General features: G+C 38.7%; 1 protein-coding gene across 2 annotated transcripts in view; it reads right to left on the bottom strand.

The window, feature by feature from the left end:
• KITLG (KIT ligand) overlaps positions 1–18337 on the bottom strand; it is an 84854-nt gene that overhangs the window by 27171 nt on the left and 39346 nt on the right. For both annotated transcript variants that reach the window (XM_026499931.4, XM_026499932.4), the window contains exon 3: positions 12966–13028. In XM_026499931.4, coding sequence (XP_026355716.1) covers positions 12966–13028 — 63 coding nt within the window. The remainder of the gene's footprint in view (positions 1–12965; positions 13029–18337) is intronic.

Genomic DNA, 18337 nt, shown 5'->3' with positions numbered 1-18337 from the left:
AATATGTACAGTCAGGTCAAACTGGGATCGATTCTGGCTGAGAAACTCCAGGCAAGCTGCATAAATTCTCTGACCCTCTCTATAGAACAGGAATAACAGAACAAGGTAGTTGTAAGGAGATAATGTACATAATTTGAATGTAAGTTTTATGAAGGCAGTATTTTTTTTTTAATATGGCCTAGAACAGTGTCTGTGGCTTGTGAAAAGTTGCTCAGAAACTATTTGTTGAACAGATGCATGAGTGAATAAAAAATGAGAAAAAATCCTCTGCGTCAGGGGACCACATGTTCTGTAAAGGGCTAAAAAATCAATATTTTAGGCTTTGCATGCCAAGAGGCAAAAATAAAGGATATTATGTAGGTACATATATACAGAGAAAGCAAATTTCTACAACTTTTATTACAAAATTAAAATGTAGTAATAAATATAATGTCTTTTGCATAATAATCAAATTTAATCTTTTGTAATAGAAGTTTACCAAGAAGAATGGAATTCGTTATTTTGGGTCAACATTTTGGTTAGCAGGGTTTCAAAGTATTCTCTATTATCACATCGACGGCAAATGTTCATCTGTAAAAACCAATCTCAGCTGGCTGGCCGTATAAAATCAGGCAGCGGATTGGATCTGGACTACAGGGTATAGTTTGCCAGCCTCTGTTATAAATGGCTCTGGGCCAATAAAGGTTTAGATTACTAGAAAAAAATCTCCTTGATGTGTATTATTAAAATCTATTCTATTTTTTAAATTTGTGTAACATAACTTAAAATAATTACTTAAAATAAGTTCATATACTTTGTGTATTTGAACATTATGTTTTCTTGTATAAAGATCTTTTAAGTAGAAGCTCTGATTTTTTTTTTTTTTTAAACTCTGCTAAAATGTAACAAGTGAGGAAAATCAGATTGGGGATAGCAATAATTGCCTTGGCTTATAAGATCCTAAATAATTTAAAATAACTTCTGTTGTAATAAAAATATTATAATCATAGGGAGTGACTCATGCCATGTAAAATGAATCAAACCACTGAACTTGATTTCTCTTTGTACCAGCAGAATATCTCTATGGGGGAAGGCCAAGTAATTTATCCTAAATTATACAAGGGGGCTGGCCATCTTCTATTCATTTAATAGAACAGTTTTAATTAATGTAACACAGCCAAAAAGGAAACCAGTTTATCTACGAATTGGTAAGCCCCAATTCCTGGAAGCACTAAATGTCATTCAAAACTTTCAGGAGTGTTGGCTCTAGCTTCAGAAAAGGAGAATAAACAAACCCCCAAATGGGAATTAGTTCAATTAGGCCATTTCACTCAACTCATCAACCAAGTTCTCAAAGACTGTGTGTTTCCAAAGTATGTTCAGAATGGATTCTTTGTTTTGTTTAATCAGTGCTTATCTTAAGCACATGTAAGTTCACATTTGCATCATTCACAGGTCTCTTTCCAAAATGTCAGTCTTTCCTTTGGGGCTGAATGGCTCTCCAAGTCTCCCTCCATTTAAACAATAATTCCCTTGTAGATAGTCAGCCCTGTCAGCAAGGGGCAGATTTCCTAGGATATGGGATACAGCACATACTGCAAATACTGTTTGAAGAGCATTTATATGGTAGGGCAGCCTTCCCCAATTAGTTCATTCCGTTGTAATTGTGCAAATTTTTCTGTGGCAAGCAGATTCTAGGTGTTGGTCTCTTTAAACTCTGTCTTCACTCCACTTAATAAATTTGCTTGCCTATCCCGTTCCCTCAGATCTTCTGACACAGAAGAACCAAAATCATATTCCCATTTTGAACAAAGGTACTCCTTTAGTTTCTGCAGTCTTGAAGCCTTAAGTGAGCAGGTTTTTTTTTTCTTTTTTGTGGTTAAAGTAGAAACGATTTTGTTTATAGGTTTCTTATTTTTAAACCAGGGAACTCTGGGGTGCTTACTGCCACCACTTCTGTTTATCTCTATTTTCAGCTGAACTCTGTGTTTGCATTCTGTATTCAAGTTCTTATTTAGCTATGACGACTCCCTCACGGCCACCCACAGTCCCCCACCAGTCCCCAGCTTTCACATACCTAATCAACAGCTGAAGCAATCAACTTTTTCCAGCAAAATTCTCAAGCCTAACTTATAATTTCTTACAGTTAAATCCTGGAAATCTCACAATCCACTCTTAGCCCAAAATCTGCCCTTTAAAAATTATGAGGAATTCATTGCTAGCTGATAGGAGCTTCTGTACTACTACACTGCTGAAAACACACTTCTAAACCTCTTGTAAATTGTATTTCATTCATTATTCATTCTTGCCAAATTTCCTTGGAAAAAGCTGTATAATCAATTCAGAGTTCTATCTTTTCATTAATTTGCTGAAAGAGTTACATGTTAGCTTTTTAGGATTCTTGGATTTATTAAAGATAGATCTGAGGCTGAAAAAAAAAATATCAGCCAGTTTTGACCTGTCTGGATTGGAGAAAACCAGTTTTGACTAGATCATCAAGCAGTTTCATATTTTCTTTTTAATTAAATATAGTCAATGATTTGCAAAGAGAACGAAACACAGGAAACTCAGTATTTCATTTGTGAGATAATAGATACGCTTATCGACTCTTCCAAGATTATGATTAGGAAATGGATGATTGAAGGCTGTAAGTTTCCCAAATGTAATTTTTTCCCTTTGCCTTAATAACAGGCATTACTGTCACTATTCCTTAGCTTTGAGAGACCATTTTAAACTTAAATAGTTCTGTATAAATATTAACTCACAACACTCATCAGAAGAATGTAAGATACAAATAATATTCTCTATTTTACTAGCAGAAGAATGTGAAGAATTAGGAAAGCTGATAAAGCCACACAGGAGGCCAAAGAAGTGCCCCTCACATTCTTGTACATATAATTTAATGTTCCATTCACCTAAATATACATACAAAACAAAATATACTCCTTGCTTTGAAAAGGAAAATCTGTCTGGGTTTCCTTAAGTCCAGACTCTCAATTTCTTATCTTCTTTCTTGGTAGCTTCCGTCTTACATTTCTGGGTTAATTACGGCAACTCCGGCTAAGGCTACTGGGAAAACACGCTTTCGGTTCCTATGTAACATGTATCATTCTAAAATGCTAACTGCATCAGTGCATTCGCTAATTCTTAACCTGCGACCATGCCACTGCCACTGAAGATTTGTTTAAAAGCTGTAAACTCCTACGGGATTTTAAAGCACCATGACCAAGTTAATGTTTAACTAAATGATTAAATAAAAGATACAGAAACTACTATACTTGAAAGCATTCTACACTAAGTAGGAATAGGACTGCTTCCAAAGAGCAATAATGAAAATATCTATGCACATTCTAAAACCACACATAAATTTAAAATAGGTCATATATGATATATAAAACAGAAAATATAGGATATGTGATATAACACCTCTGCAGTCCCAGAACCCATACATTTGAGACCCTGGCTGAAACTGTGTGCTGCACATACTTCCTGGGGACTTGCTCAGTGTGGCATGCTTTTCTTTTCTCCATCCCCTGCTTCATTCAAGAAGTTGTTCTGGTTTATTAGCTGAAAGAATTTGACACATTTATTCTGCATCGGTCTTAGATGCGGGGGGGGGGGGGGGGCGTCCCTAAGAGCAGTCACCATGAGCTTTATGGAATTAGAGGGTGAAACTGGACAAAACGTAACATTTCCTCATGCACACACTTGGCACTACTGTCCATTTGGTAGTTGTTAAGTATAGAGATACTTGTGTGCTTCCTTAGTGGGCCTAAGGTAGGTCTCTATGTTGTGAAAGTTCCCTACACAGGAGTTGGGATCATGAATCCATTAGCGATTCTTAGGGAGAAAAGCACGGACTCATAAATCATGAGCCCTCTGAGGAACAGTCACAAGCGTGCACCCTGTCTTCTAATCCGACTACTCTAACTACCAGCATCACTGCCCAGTTCGATTGTTTTTGTTTTCTTTGCTTTAATATGTGTGTGTCAAGCCTCAGTCTAGCCACAATCAGAGGTATGAACGCCCAGGGCACAAAGCATTCCTTTCTTTCCTCTTGTGCTTCCAGCATTCACCTCCTGGCTGAGAAATCAAAAGAACCTAGAGCCATGCAGTTGAGAATCACAATAGCTTAGATCTGGAAGGAATACTGAAGACCACCTGCTCCAGTCCCACCAATTTCATAAATGGGAAAACCAGGACCTAGAGCCGTGAAGTGGTTTGTTCAAGGTTGTACAATAAATTTAAAACAGAAACATGAGAACACCAAGACTCACCTCGTTCTTTTACCAGTGGTACAAAGCACATACAGCTGCAGTACTTTTTCCGCCAGGTTGACCATGAGTCTTGCGGTCTCACATCTGGACCAGGCATACTGGTGCTTAGACTCGACTAAGGGAGCTCTGGGGGATGGAAATGGCTCCTTCTGTGTCACTTCAATGAACTCAGAGTAATACTGATGAAAATAAATTTCTCCGAGCCAACTGTCACAACCAAACAGCAAATGCCAATTGCCTTTAGTGGACTTTCTTTACTCTCCTTCTAGTATTTACTCTGAGGGCTGGAGAACAGACACTCCCCTGCTACTTTCAAACATTCCACGGCAGGCAAATTTCAAACATTTCTATAAAAGCACTTTGCAAAACAGTGTGTGCTCACAATCCTGGTGTGGGATCTCTAAAATCTTAACTCCCTTTTGGAGGAGCTGGGTTTTGTCATGATTTATTTGGGTCTTCTCCCTGAACAATTAATTTGGGTCTCTTCAGTATTCTCTTCAGGCATCTTTCATTTTCTTGCTTGAATTAAAGCCATGTAGCAACCTCAATCTGATTAAGATGGTAATCAGCCCAAACACTATAAATATGTGTTGTTTCCCAGGGCGGGCCTATAAATGGTCCCTGAGCCCTACACAAAATAGCGCAGTGAGGAAGGAACAGCATGGTGAGGTAAGGGCAGAAGTGATGAACCAGAAGCTCGGTGTCTAGTCCCAACTGTTAACACACTTTGTGATTTTAGTCCAGTCACTTAATCTATTCAGAGCTTCATGTTTCTCCATAAAATAATGGGTTCTGTCTAATCTGTGCTAGCCAATACTGGGGCTATTAGCCCCTGTGGCTACTTATCACTCAAAATGTGGCTAGCCTGACGGAAGCACTAAAATTTTAGTTTTACTTAACTTGTTTAAAGTTAAAAATCAATACTATTCAGTGACTGGAGAAAGGTTTTTTTTTTTTTTTAATTTATTTATTTGGAGAGCACGTGCAAGCACAGGGAAGGACGGAGGGAGGGGAGAGAGAATCTCAAGCACACTCTGCGCTGAGCATGGAGCGCCACATGGGGCTCGATCTCACAACCCTGAGATCACCACTGGGGCCCAAATCAAGAGTCAGATGCTCAACCGACTGAGCCACCTGGCTGCCCCATGCCTGGAAAACTTTTCAAGTGTATTTGGAAAAACTTAAGTATGTGAATCTGCACTTTCAACCGTAAATTTTATGAAAATCTAAATATGGAATGAATATTTCTGATGAAATATTAATGTCTGCACACTGAATTGTGCTGTAGATATGAAATACATAGTCGATTTTGAATATGAAAAAAATTTAAATATGCAATTTAATTTGATAAGGTAAAATGTTATTTTGGATGTACTGCAATAAAAACTATTTTACTTATTCCCTTGTTCCTTTTTACTTTTTTTAAAATGTGGCTACTGAACAATTTTTAAGGTTACATATACGGCTTCCCTTATGTTTGTACCAGACAGTAATGGTCTAGATATTCTGAAGAGTGTCTTAATATAATCACTTATTATTAGATGGGCCCTGTAGTTTGAGTACACAAAGGGTCACTTAAAAATAGTATTTAATGTTATATTTTGTTCATTTAACATTTTATACTTACTCATTTTTAATAAATACATTATTATATGGGAGGTAGAAGTAGATAAGTACAGTGTCTACTTGGCTGATTTAATCTATTTCTATAGGAAGAACTACTAATCATAGGGGTTGAGCCTCAGGATCCATACCTACTAGTGAACTTGCCCTGTGACCCTAACTGATTGGATGATGGTAGACCCGGAAGCCAGTTGGACCAGCCGGAAGTCTCTCCCCCAAACCGGTAGATAACAGAAACTAAACAGTCTCTGAGCAGTGCTACAACTGCAAATATATAAAGCTGGGAGTGTGGGGTAGCCACGTTTCACCAGATGACGGAACACAAATTCTACACAGAAGAGAATAAAGCAGAGATGCAGAGACTTGGAGAGAGGAAAAGGAAAACCCAGTAGTTTTCCAATCCTGGCTGGAGTCCCTTCATGAAGCCTGGCCACATCCTTGCCCTTTTATTAGAATGCTGTTCTTCAGCATCCTTATAACTGGATCCCCCCCCCCCCTTTCCTTCCTTCTTTAAGTTTCAATTCATTACTGTTAGGGAGAACTAAAGAACTCTAAACAAATAAGATGGACTCCTTCAAGATTTGGAAATCAGGACATTTTTTTCCCAACAGTTAAATGTTTACTGGTAAGCAGTTTTTGAGTAACACCTGCCTGCTTGAATGGTGAAGAAATACAGAGGAGTGAAAGATTTGGTCTCTAATCTTTAGACAAATAAAACACAGTAAAAAGAAAACAAATAATGATACCATTTGACAAATGTATATATTCTATCTCTTGGACTTTTCCGATCTTATTTCTCACAACACTTTGAGACAAATACATAATACATACAATTTTAAACAGCTCTGTAAGCAATATATGATCAGGTACTCAAAATGAATAGCTTCTGGACAAATTCTCTAAAAATTCAGAGATGATGGACTAAAAGGTGAGGTCCACAGATCAGACACCATGTTGGTGTTGTTGACCACTGTGTCCCCCGAGCCAAGCAGAGCAGGGGTAATGCCAGTTTTTACTGGCCAAATGATACAGGGAAGAAGGCATGGGCTTGAACAGTAGAAAACGGCCCCGGGGAGAAAGCGGGATCTCATCCTGACCTTAAATGAGAGGACCATGAGCTTGCTTTCAGCTGCAAGATACTGCATGATTTTGCAGGTAGAATTGGAATGAGTGCATGGAAAAGGAAAGGGCATCTGTGGCAAAGGGAGGTAGCCCTGAGCAAAGTCTTGGAGTTGAGAATTAGCATGGTAATTTTAGGAGGCAGGGATGCATCTTGCTGGCTGGCAGGTGTGTGTTGGGGAATAATGGCTATTAAGATGAGGCAGTTAGGATGAGACAAGATTATGAAGAGTCATGAACATCAGATTCAGGAATTTGGCATTCAGCCTTTAGTCACTGGAACAATGAGAAAGTCCTTGAATACAGAAATGACTCCGTGAAAGTAGTTTCATAGAAGCCTCAAGGAAACCATGATTCCTAAAAATTGCATAATACCTTATGCATAAGATTTTTAATAAAATGTACACACATCCAAAAAAAAGGATAGCAGTAATGTTGAGGTGCAGGTATTGTGTGAGGGGTTACAGGCACTCACCGCGACACAGTCTTGTGGACTCTACTGAGGTCAAATTTGTGCCTCGGGAGAATAACAAGAGATTACCTGGGAACTTTTCTCCTTCCTTGTACACTTTCTCTCAGCAGATATTTATTAAGTGCCTATTGGTCGTCAGGCACTGACGATATAAAACAGAGCAAACACAGACAATCCCAGCCCTCATGAAGTTTACAGGTCTAAGTGGAAGGTTATCAATTAAATAAATCGACAAACGGAAAACTGCTACTTTGAAGAAGGTCACAAAGACAGCTTCCAACCGGACGATTGGGCTTCATCAAGGAGGGAAAGGAAGCCTCCCTTACAGAAGTGAAAACGAAACCAAGAGTCTGGAGTTACTGGAATCAAAGGTCAGACCAGGTACACAGGAAGTCATGTGCAGAGGAACAGGGGCCACAGGGAACACGTGAGGACGTGGGGCTGGAAGAGGATTTGCAAAGGTGCACAGCATGAGGGTCTTGGAGGCCTTGTTTAAGGAGCTCCTTTTTTCTGTTTCCTAAGAGCTACAGGCATACAGACATTCAAACTATATGAAGAAGGAGGAGTAAAATAATTAGGTGTGTGTTTGTTTTTTTAAAGATTTTTATTTATTTAGCAGAGAGAGAGACAGCCAGCAAGAGAGGGAACACAAGCAGGGGGAGTGGGAGAGGGAGAAGCAGGCTCCCAGCGGAGGAGCCTGATGTGGGGCTCGATCCCAGTATGCTGGGATCACGCCCTGAGCCGAAGGCAGATGCTTAACAACTGAGCCACCCAGGCGCACCAGGTGTTTGTTTAATCACGCTGTCTACTCAAGAAGAGTCAAAACCTCAAATGAGAAGTCCTGGAACGGCAAGGGAGATGGGAAGAGCCCAGAAGCAGCAGGGCCCGGCAAAAGAAGGCGGGAAGAGTTGAGAATTGGAATCCTGCACACCCGGGTAAGGGTGCTGCCCAGGGAAGGCGGCCGGCAGGATTATGGTTAGAAACGATGTTACGTATTCCCAAGGACTTGTTTAACCTTGCCTTTAAAAATAATTAAAAACTGATGTGACATACAGTAAAGAATGGTTTAGGTAAGAATCATCAACAGATGCTAAATTTGGGGGAGAAACTTTGATGAGGAACTGGACATGGTCTTAAAACATCTCCCTCAAACATTGCTTTTGAGTTGCTGATAGGTAAATACATAGAACTAGTGGAACACGTTAACCAGGGGATCTGTTTGAGCACCTTGAGGGGAAGATGGGTGTGTGATAACCTGAGGATGTTTCATCATTTATGTAGCATCATGGCTTGAAATACATAATCTGAATATAATCATTAAGAAGCATCGATCAAACGTTTCAAAGATACACATTTTACGTAAAAGGGATGGTTGTGTTACTCAAAAATGTCGATGTCATAGAGAGGCTGAGGAACTTTTAAAGCAGACTAAAGAGACATGAAATATTAGTTTACACAAACTTAGTGGGCCTAAAACAGCACAAATTTATTATTTTACCATTCCTGAGGTCAGAAATCTAACAGGTCTTACTAGGCTCAAATCAAGGTGTTCGTGCGGGCTGGCTTTCTTTTAGGGGCTCTAGAGGAGAATTCCTTGCCTTGCCTTTTCCAGCTTTTATTTTATTTAAGATTTTATTTATTTGAGATAGAGCGAGAGAGAGCATGGCCTGGGGGAGGGGCAGAGGCAGAGGGAGAAGCAGACTCCCTGCTAAGCAGAGAGCCCAGGCTCAATCCCAGGACCCTGGGATCATACCTGAGCTGAAGGAGGACACTTAACCAACTGAGCCACCAAGGCGCCCCACCTTTTCCAGCTTTTCGAGACCACCTGCACCCCTTGGCCTGTGGCTCCTTGCGCTATTTTCAAAGCCAACACTGCAACATCTTAATCATTCTCTCTGGCTCTCACATTCCTTTTTCATGTGTACAAGGATTCACAAGATTAGACTATGCCCATCTGGATAATCCCAGATAAACTCTGCATCCCCAAATCCTTAATTATATCTGTAAAGTCCCTTTTACCATGTAAGGTGATATATTCACAGCCTGGGATATCTTTGGAGCCATTATTCTGTCTATCACACAGAATGTCAAAAATGCAAATCATTATCCTAGATTGGATCTAGTATTGGAAGAAAAGAAATACTTAAAAAAGAAATTTTGATAAAACTGAAATACAGCCAATAGATTTAAATATTTTGTTACTGCTAAATTTATCAAAACTGACAACTATACTGTGGTTACGTAAGAGAAAATCCTTTACTTAGGAAATACCCACTTAAGCATTTAGGGTTAAAGAGTGACTCAGTGAGTTTAGAAAAGTAGCAACACACACCTGTGCACAGAAAGCATCTAGTAAAGCAAATGAGGCAAAAATGTTAAAAATAGGTGAATGTGGATTAAAGAGTGAGTGTTCTTAGAATATTCTCATCACTTTTCTGTATATTTGAAATTATTTCCGAATAAAAAGTTAAAACTTGGTGAATCTATAATTAAAACTGATAATTTTTTTTTTACTCAAATACTATAAGCAAGTCATAGTTTGTATCATTTTATAAACATCAGAATGACTGCAGACGTATGGCACAAATTCAGCAACCCAATTTCTGGTCTGTCTGTGGTAACATTACTGGTAAATGGAAGGATCAGAAATGTTTAGGATTTTTACGGTAAGTGACTTAAAATCCTAACAGTCTGGAGATACAGTTTCAAGAGTTAAAAATAGAATTGGTAATTATCGTTGGATTTAAATACCTACTGGTTGGGCACACCCTGCTATTTGTGAGAGAGAATCTGCTACGTAATTTTCTAGGAGGTCTCTTAGAAAAGTAGTCCCCTCCTCTTTCAGGAGTATTTAACAGATTTTTAAAGCAAAAGCATGACAATGAACTGTATTCTATTCTAGAGCCTTCTTCTGCCCAGTGCCTCAGGCAGAATTTTATTGCTTTGGCCCCAGAGAATCTTTCTGGTACCCATTCTGATTCCTACTCTGCCCTCTATTGTTTAGAAACAAAAGATAAGGCAGCTGGGACTCTGACCACTGACAAATCATCACTGGCCTCTCCACTGGGAAACTCCTCTGGTCTTGGCAGAAACTCACATTTTAAAATAAAGGTAAAACAAAGCCTACGACCCGTTTCTGCCCAAACCCTCTGCACGGACTTATTTTTCTTGCCAATTGTGGTAGCCAAGAACAAAGTTTCTCCAGTTATGCCAGGACAGTATGCCAAGATCAAATAATAGTGGACTTTTCTCAATTACAGAAACACTTTCAGCTTTATTTTTACAAGTTTGGCTCTTGCTACCACCAGCCCATACTGAAATCTGTGATTTAGCACAATCTATGATTATACCAGCACAAAATAATCTATTTTGTTATTTTCAGTTTAACATTACGAGCTGCATGATTTGAGTCAGTTTGGCAATCACAGACCTAAATGCTTCTCCAGTCAGGGGCAGGGTACATCTTATTACTTAAATGGTTCACTTAGAACACCTTCCTGGGGGCGCCCTGGGTTAAGCATCTGCCTTCAGCTCAGGTCATAATCTCAGGGTCCTGTGTCCCTGCTCATCAGGGAGTCTGCTGCTCCCTTTCTCACTCTCCCTCTGCTCTCCCTCAAACAAAAATCTAAAAAAGAACACCTTTGCTTGCTATTGTAATTATTTATTTAGATACTCACATTCTGTAACCCAAGGTTCAATGTCAGATGACCTGAGGTTTCCTTTTAAGACTGTCACTTTTTAGTTGCATAACCTTGGGTGAAATACTTGTAAACCTCATTGGGTCATTTGTAAAACAGAAATCACACAAATCACAGTAGATACCTTGCCTTCCTGGAAGGGTTTTTCTAATTACCCAAGGAGATAAATATGTGAAATCATTTTGAAAATAAAAAAAAAAAAGCATTATAAAAAGGCCCAATCATCCCCTCACCTAGTTATTATTAAAGGTTTTTGCACATAAGGCTAGGTGATGTATTTGTTTCTTAAAAATATCTGGTAAGGTGCTGGCTCCACATTTTTTCCTAAACAAATACTGTACTTATTCCCTGAGTAACTGAATGATTAGATTAATTAACTTCCAGTCTGCTATGATTTTACATTCCTATTTCCAGAGAACTACCCCTAATTCAATGGGACAGACACTGACCTGGACTTGAGGATATCTGGTTCAACATGAAAAGACATGTTCTAAGGAACTTTAGATAGTTCATGCTAACTTAAATGCTTAGTTTCCTAATGAAAAGAAACAGGCCTTTGACAGTCCCTTGAAATGATAACCTTAGAGTCCGTCTTTGAAAGACTTTTTAAGCACAAGCACTTAGCGATGTGCTTAACACAATTAAACTGGTAATAATTTTGATGGACTAACCCACAAAAAGTACTCAAAGCCTAAGACAGCTTGCACAAAGTGGATCTGTAATAAGTATTTCATTAGTCATGGAAAGATGTCTACTTGGGGAGTCACCCAAATGATTTTAAATGAACTCAAGGAACACAATACAGCAGTTAAAATGAATCAACATGGATCAGTACATGTCAACATATGTTACAAAATATAAGCAAGTTGCAAAGTGGTATATACAGTATAATGCTACTAAGTATGAAAATATGCAAAAAATACAGTAACTTATGTATGAGTACAGGTTTGCAGTAAATGGAAAAGAGTGGGTGGGGGCTGCTATGCCTTGTTACATTCAACACAAACCCAGGGGATGCTATCCTCATGCCAAGCCTTGAAAACATGCAGTGGAATGAAAAATTCCAGCTCAGAAGACTTATTCCTAATAGGTTGTCTGGAAGAGACAAAGTGGGGACCAGTGGAGACAAGAAAGAGGCCGTACAGGGGTCTTTAGTAATATTTATAATGTTTCATTAAAAAGTACATTTGAAGCAAATATGGCACCACGGTAGGGTTTAACAAGCTATGCGGTGGGTACATAGGCATCTCTATGCTTTCAAAATTTCTTCATGTAGGAATTCTGATAATTTGTAATCAGAAAAATAAAATTTATTGGTTGCAGTAATAACAATATATTTATAATCATAACCTCATATTTATATTGTAAGTTTCTAAGAATCTATTGACGAATAAATTCTGAGATAAAATACATGGTGGTCTCAAATTAAATAGGAAAGAGACTTATAAAGGACCTTTTCAGATATGCAAAGAATTTGCCTACTTTTATACTCAAGCCTTTTTTAGGAGGAAGCTGAAGGAAAGAGAAATCTGTGGCTAGCTCTAAGGAAGATGATCTTACTTTAGAAGTACAGGTCTAAGTCGCATGTGCTGCAGTGCTTACCCATAAGTAAAGTTTAGCAGTTACTTGAGGATAAAACAAAAACAAAACCATGCAAGTTGAATTCCAAGGATACTTTCTTCAAATACCGACCATTAGCTAACTCCTAAATGGCAGATAATTTCCTGTCTCAATAGAATGATCCCATCTCTTTTGTCAGTTACTAAAAAGAAACTCGGAAATGTACAGTCCACTTACCAAAACATCCATCCCGGGGACATATTTGAGGGCTATCTTATAGTCTTTTGGAAGATTTGCCACCTATAGAGACCAAAAAAAGAAGAAGAAAAAAAAAAAAGGAAAAAAATCCATGAGAAAATTCATACATAGCAATTAATCATATTGTTTTTAGTGGGAGAAAAATACATACAAATCTGTTTTATTGTTTTTAAGTTACCACTGCATTTCAATATTTACATAGTGATTTTCCATTCTTGATTTCCTTTTGTAATCAAAAGCACTCTCCAAAAATACAGTGATAATACAAGTCTTTTAGACTCCAAATTCAGTAATGAGTGTAAGTATAATCCAGGGAGTTTTGGAAACATCTGAATTTCAATTTCTATCTGTGGTCTTGGAATTCCCTTCCAGGACTATTTTCCTACTGTTTCACCAAAGAATCAGTAATACAATATTTTTTGTTTTGTTTTTTTTGGTCAATGGTTCTCAAACTGATGTGTCAACATCGCCAGGGAACTGCTAAAAATGCAAATTCTCAGGCCACATCAGCCCTACTGAATCTTAAACTTAAGTCCTCCAGGTGATTTTGATGCAAGTTGGAGAACTTGTTGATCTTAGAAAAAAAAATGTCAGTGAAACCTCAAAAGAATACTATTCCTGTGATGCAAATGCTTTCTAACTTAAACAATTTGCAGAGATTCAGTTCTGTGAGATAACTTAATCTGCTTACCTAGGCCTGAACATTGGAAATGTCTCAAATGTCTACCTAGCTTCTTTTAAAGGCTTTTTAAAAATATCTAACACCTTTCCATCAGTCACTGTGGCATGTGTTGAACACATACCTAATTTGGAACCAAATTTAAATTGTGTACTTTGGTTTCTTTCTCTCATCTATAAAATGCTGATGAAAGTACCCATGTCAAATAGTTTACAAACGAGATAACTGAATGAGGCAAACACATCATAAGCAGTCCATATTCTGTATTAAGGGATATGCTGGCAACTGACTTCCCAGGTATAGATCTGGTACGTCACAGAGTTCTAGGTTCCCTTATCTCCTTTTCTAGGTACAGCACCAGCTCTGTCATACCACCATGATTAGAATTTTCAGCTAAATATAGCCAACAACTGATTTAGACCATGAGTCTTAAGACATGGTGTAAAAAAGTGCTTTTGCACTATTACGTCTTCAATAAGTCTACCTTACTTTCGCAGATTTTCCCCCTCATCCTTTCTCTGAAAACTTTGCTCTTCCCCATATTAAGCTAGGATCTTGCTCCTGTTTGCTGGACTAGGTCACCTCTGACAAGTCTCCCATAACACAATCTGTAGGTTTCTTCTTGGCCATGCCAATAGCTTCTAGAATCTGAGAACAATTTGGTGAGAAAGGAATATAGGCAAAGGCATAAGTGAGTCAGAAGGGAGCCAAGGTAGTAACGGATCCCTTTTTGTGCTTACTACCAGTCTACCTCCAATGGTACTATCTCACACTCATCTTAGTCTTGAGCTTACAATTTTCTCAATATGGGCCAGGTAGTGTGCTCAATAAGGGCTTACATTGCATGATCACCTCCAATCTTCCAATCCCTGTGACATATTATCTCTATTGAACAAACGAAGAACTTGAGGCTCAAAGAGGTCAAGTAACTAGACCAAGGTCACACAGTTACAGTGTAAAGTACGGACTAGAACTCAGATCTTTGACAGGAGAGCCTCCCTCACCACTGATGTTCTACTACACATTTCCTCCACTCTCTGCATGTTTTTCCTGGGCACTTTCTTCCTCTCGGTCAGATTTCCCACCAGGCTTCCAAAATTTCTTTTGTCTTTTGGATCTTCATGCCCATCTTTGAAAAGCAAAATGACCCAGTCATTTTATGTAAGCCCTGCTGGCAAAGACTCAGCTGACGCTTTTGTAGGTATGAATGCTGGAATTAGACTGAGCAGCAACATTGTATTATGTTATGAACCAACCTTGTAAATTAAAGCCATTCTGGATGGAGAAACATGACAAGAAATGGCAGGTGTTCTGAACACAACCTGCTCGACAATCTAGCCCCTCCTTCAGAATAATTTACATTATCTAATCTATCTATATAAAATTGACGGAATTAGTATTCAGAAAGCTTAGGACCTGAGTATATACATAAACCTAATGAGCAGAAAAAAACATAAGGGATATGGCCAATTCCATTTTATTAGTAATCTACATATAAAAATCAGTTGAAAGAAGTCAACTTACTGAAACACACTGAAATCTACATACCTTACTACTTGGGGGGCGGTACATAATAATTTCTGCCTTAAGCTGATTTACTGATATTTAATTTCTGATGGGATGAAAATACTATTTTTGAAAAAATGCTTTGCAATTTATAACAAGTTTATATATATAAGCTTTGCCACAACCTCATGAGATATATGCTATTAAGCCTGTTTTATAGATGAAGACATGGAGGCTCAGAGGGGCTAACTGGTATCTCAAGGTGGCAGGTGGCAGGAGTTCCTGATGGAGGGAGAATACTAACCTGGCCCTCCGTGCTCGGGTCAGCACTGTGTTCTACAGAGCAGGCTCCCTCTGTTACTCTCTTGGTTGCCACTGGTTCCTTTCCAGTTGCATTTGGAAGATGACTTAGAAAGTCAAGTTGTAGATTTTTATGGTTGCTTCCTGAATTATTGTAGGACTCTCTAAGCACTTAGAGTGTGTTGAAGAGTACTCAGAGAACACAGATAACTTTGTGATATATTCAGCTTCTTCGATATACATTGATCATTACAGAAGGTTTGACAGTGTAGAGGGAGGGAGCCTTTGGCCTGGAATTTAGAAGATGTTCCTTTGAGTTAATTTGATGGAGGAGTCACGGCACAGGTTCTGGGGACACAATGTTCAGGTTGGATCCAGGCTCTTCTGCATGTTAACTCAGATCTTGGGCAAGTTACTTAATCTGCTTTAGCTTTAATTTTGACATGTGTAAAATGGGAATCATAACAAAATCTAGCTAGTGAATTTATAAAGACTAAATAAGGACTAAGTAACTCATTTAAAACACCAAGTGCTTAAGCATGGTATGTACATGAAGATGGGTTTATATTAATTGCAAGAGAGTGGGACATTCTAGATGGAGGAGGGGTCATATGCAAAGACAAAGAAATGGGAAAGCACAGGTGTGTTTGGGAGGCCACGGACAGATACTTCAGGCTCCAGCAGGTAAGAGATAAGAAATATGCCAAGAATGCTACATTAGAGAAGGACTGTAATGTTGGGCTAAGGAGGCCCAGTGGGAGGCAGTAAAGTTCAGTAGGACATGCTCTGCCACCAGACCCCACTAGCAAGTCACTTCTGCCTCATTTCCTCTCCATAGAACTTCTACCACTCGTCTGTAAAATAAAGGGAGTCAATTAGGTAATTACTAAAAATGTAGTTTGATCTAACTTTCTCATGGAAGTAGTGGTACTACACTGAACGTCCAAACAGGGAGGGATCAGGATAGTAAATTCAGGAAGACTGGTCTGGAAGGTATGGAGTGAACCAAGGATAGAACAGAGACCAGGAACTGTTTAGGAGACCACTAGAGGGGCACCTGGGTGGCTCAGTCGTTAAGCGTCTGCCTTCGGCTCAGGGCGTGATCCCAGCATTCCGGGATCAAGCCCCACATCAGGCTTTTCTGCTGGGAGCCTGCTTCTTCCTCTCCCACTCCCCCTGCTTGTGTTCCCTCTCTGGCTGGCTGTCTCTCTCTCTGTCAAATAAATAAAATCTTCAAAAAAAAAAAAATAAGACCACTAGAAAAGTGCTGAACATGCATTTAATATTTATATAGAGACCGGAAGCTGAAAAAAACAGAAATGAGGTTTAGATTCCAGGGAAGTAGCCCGTTGATAGGGTTAAATGGATAAGTAATCAAAACTATAGATTTTGAAAAAAACTAATTCTAGTAAAATAAGTTCAGGGCAAAAAAAACAAAAAAAAAAAAATGGAACTTAATTGATGGGAAATTTTGCCAAAAGCCAAATTATTCCAATGAGCTTTTGTGGTTTGGCGTATGAAGAGGTCAATGCTACGCCAGACTGTAAAATGCATAAAACTGCAAAAACAAGACACTTCACGAGGGCTCACTCTACTAGATAGGCCCCATTGGGTGTCTTTAGGATTGACAATACTCGGTGACACTGGGAAACACAAAAATAAAACAAAATGTGTAAGGGAACAGCACACGGAAATGCTGAAAACTTGGCCAAGAAAAAGTCTTTTTACGCCAACAGGCACTGGCTGCATACCATGTCCTAAAGGTATTTGGACTCAGAAGAAAAAAGAACTCTAAGTTAGAACACTTAATGCCCTCTCCAGATCACTAATCTAAAATCTTTGGATCTCATGATTCATATATCACTGAGGTCTCCAAATCTCATGAAATCAGTGGCTTCTTGGACATCTCTGCTGAAACACTTAACTTGTCTCAGTTGTTTCTCCCCGGTGCAAGGTAAGAATCAAAACGCAGTGGTAGTAACTCCTGATTCCCTTGATACCATCCATAAAACGTTGTGCATAAGTGAACATCTCTGGGGGAGAGTCCACAGCTTCCAGAGCCTCATCAGACCCAGAGAAGTTTAAGAATCACTGCTTTGGGGGGCAGGGTGGGGGACTTGTTTGTATGTAAATATCCCAACTCACTCATGTGTAGCAGCTTAGTGTAATGCTGGTTTTCAGAAATAACACAGGGGAAAGCTTTTTGCTTTTTTATTTTTCCTTATAAGTCATCCCCTGTTAACAGTAACACTCTAACTCACCAGGACAATTGTCTAGTTTTCAAAGGTATTTGCTTTTTGATAAGAACTCAGCGATTAAAAAAAAATTAAGACAACTTTACAAGACTTTTCTGAGACCTCTTTTCTCAGTGAAAGATACCTAAATAGAGGACTCCTCTCCCTCCAAAAAAATAAAAAATTTTAAAAAATTAAAAAAAGATTAAAGAACATCTATAATATCACTTCCTAATTATAAGGTGAACTACTACCTAGGAAATAAAAGTCAGGAGGTTACAATGATAAATCTTAAACGGCAGTTGACATTTAAATCTTAGATTAAAGCATTGTAAATTATGAACTAGGTTCTTGAATTCCAAAGACAGGTAGTTATAGGTTTGAACTTCTCCACTCGGCTTCCTATTTCCAGATAAGGATGGTCAGGTTACTTATCACTAGGTCTCAGCTTCCTTATCAATGAACTGGGGTTTAAAAATAATTACCTCCTAGGTTTGTACTGATTAAAGGACAGAATCCATATAAAATGCTCTCCATGGTACCTGGATACTCACACAGTAACTACTGCTTTAAAAAGTCAAGGAGCAGGAGACATACTACCTAAGTGGTTATCTGTCCTGTAAAGGAAGAAT

The sequence above is a fragment of the Ursus arctos genome, unplaced genomic scaffold (assembly GCF_023065955.2).
Source record: "Ursus arctos isolate Adak ecotype North America unplaced genomic scaffold, UrsArc2.0 scaffold_21, whole genome shotgun sequence".
NCBI classification, from domain to species: Eukaryota; Metazoa; Chordata; class Mammalia; order Carnivora; family Ursidae; genus Ursus; species Ursus arctos.
Note: the sequence above shows the minus strand (reverse complement) of the source record. Positions and strands in the feature narration are given on the sequence as shown.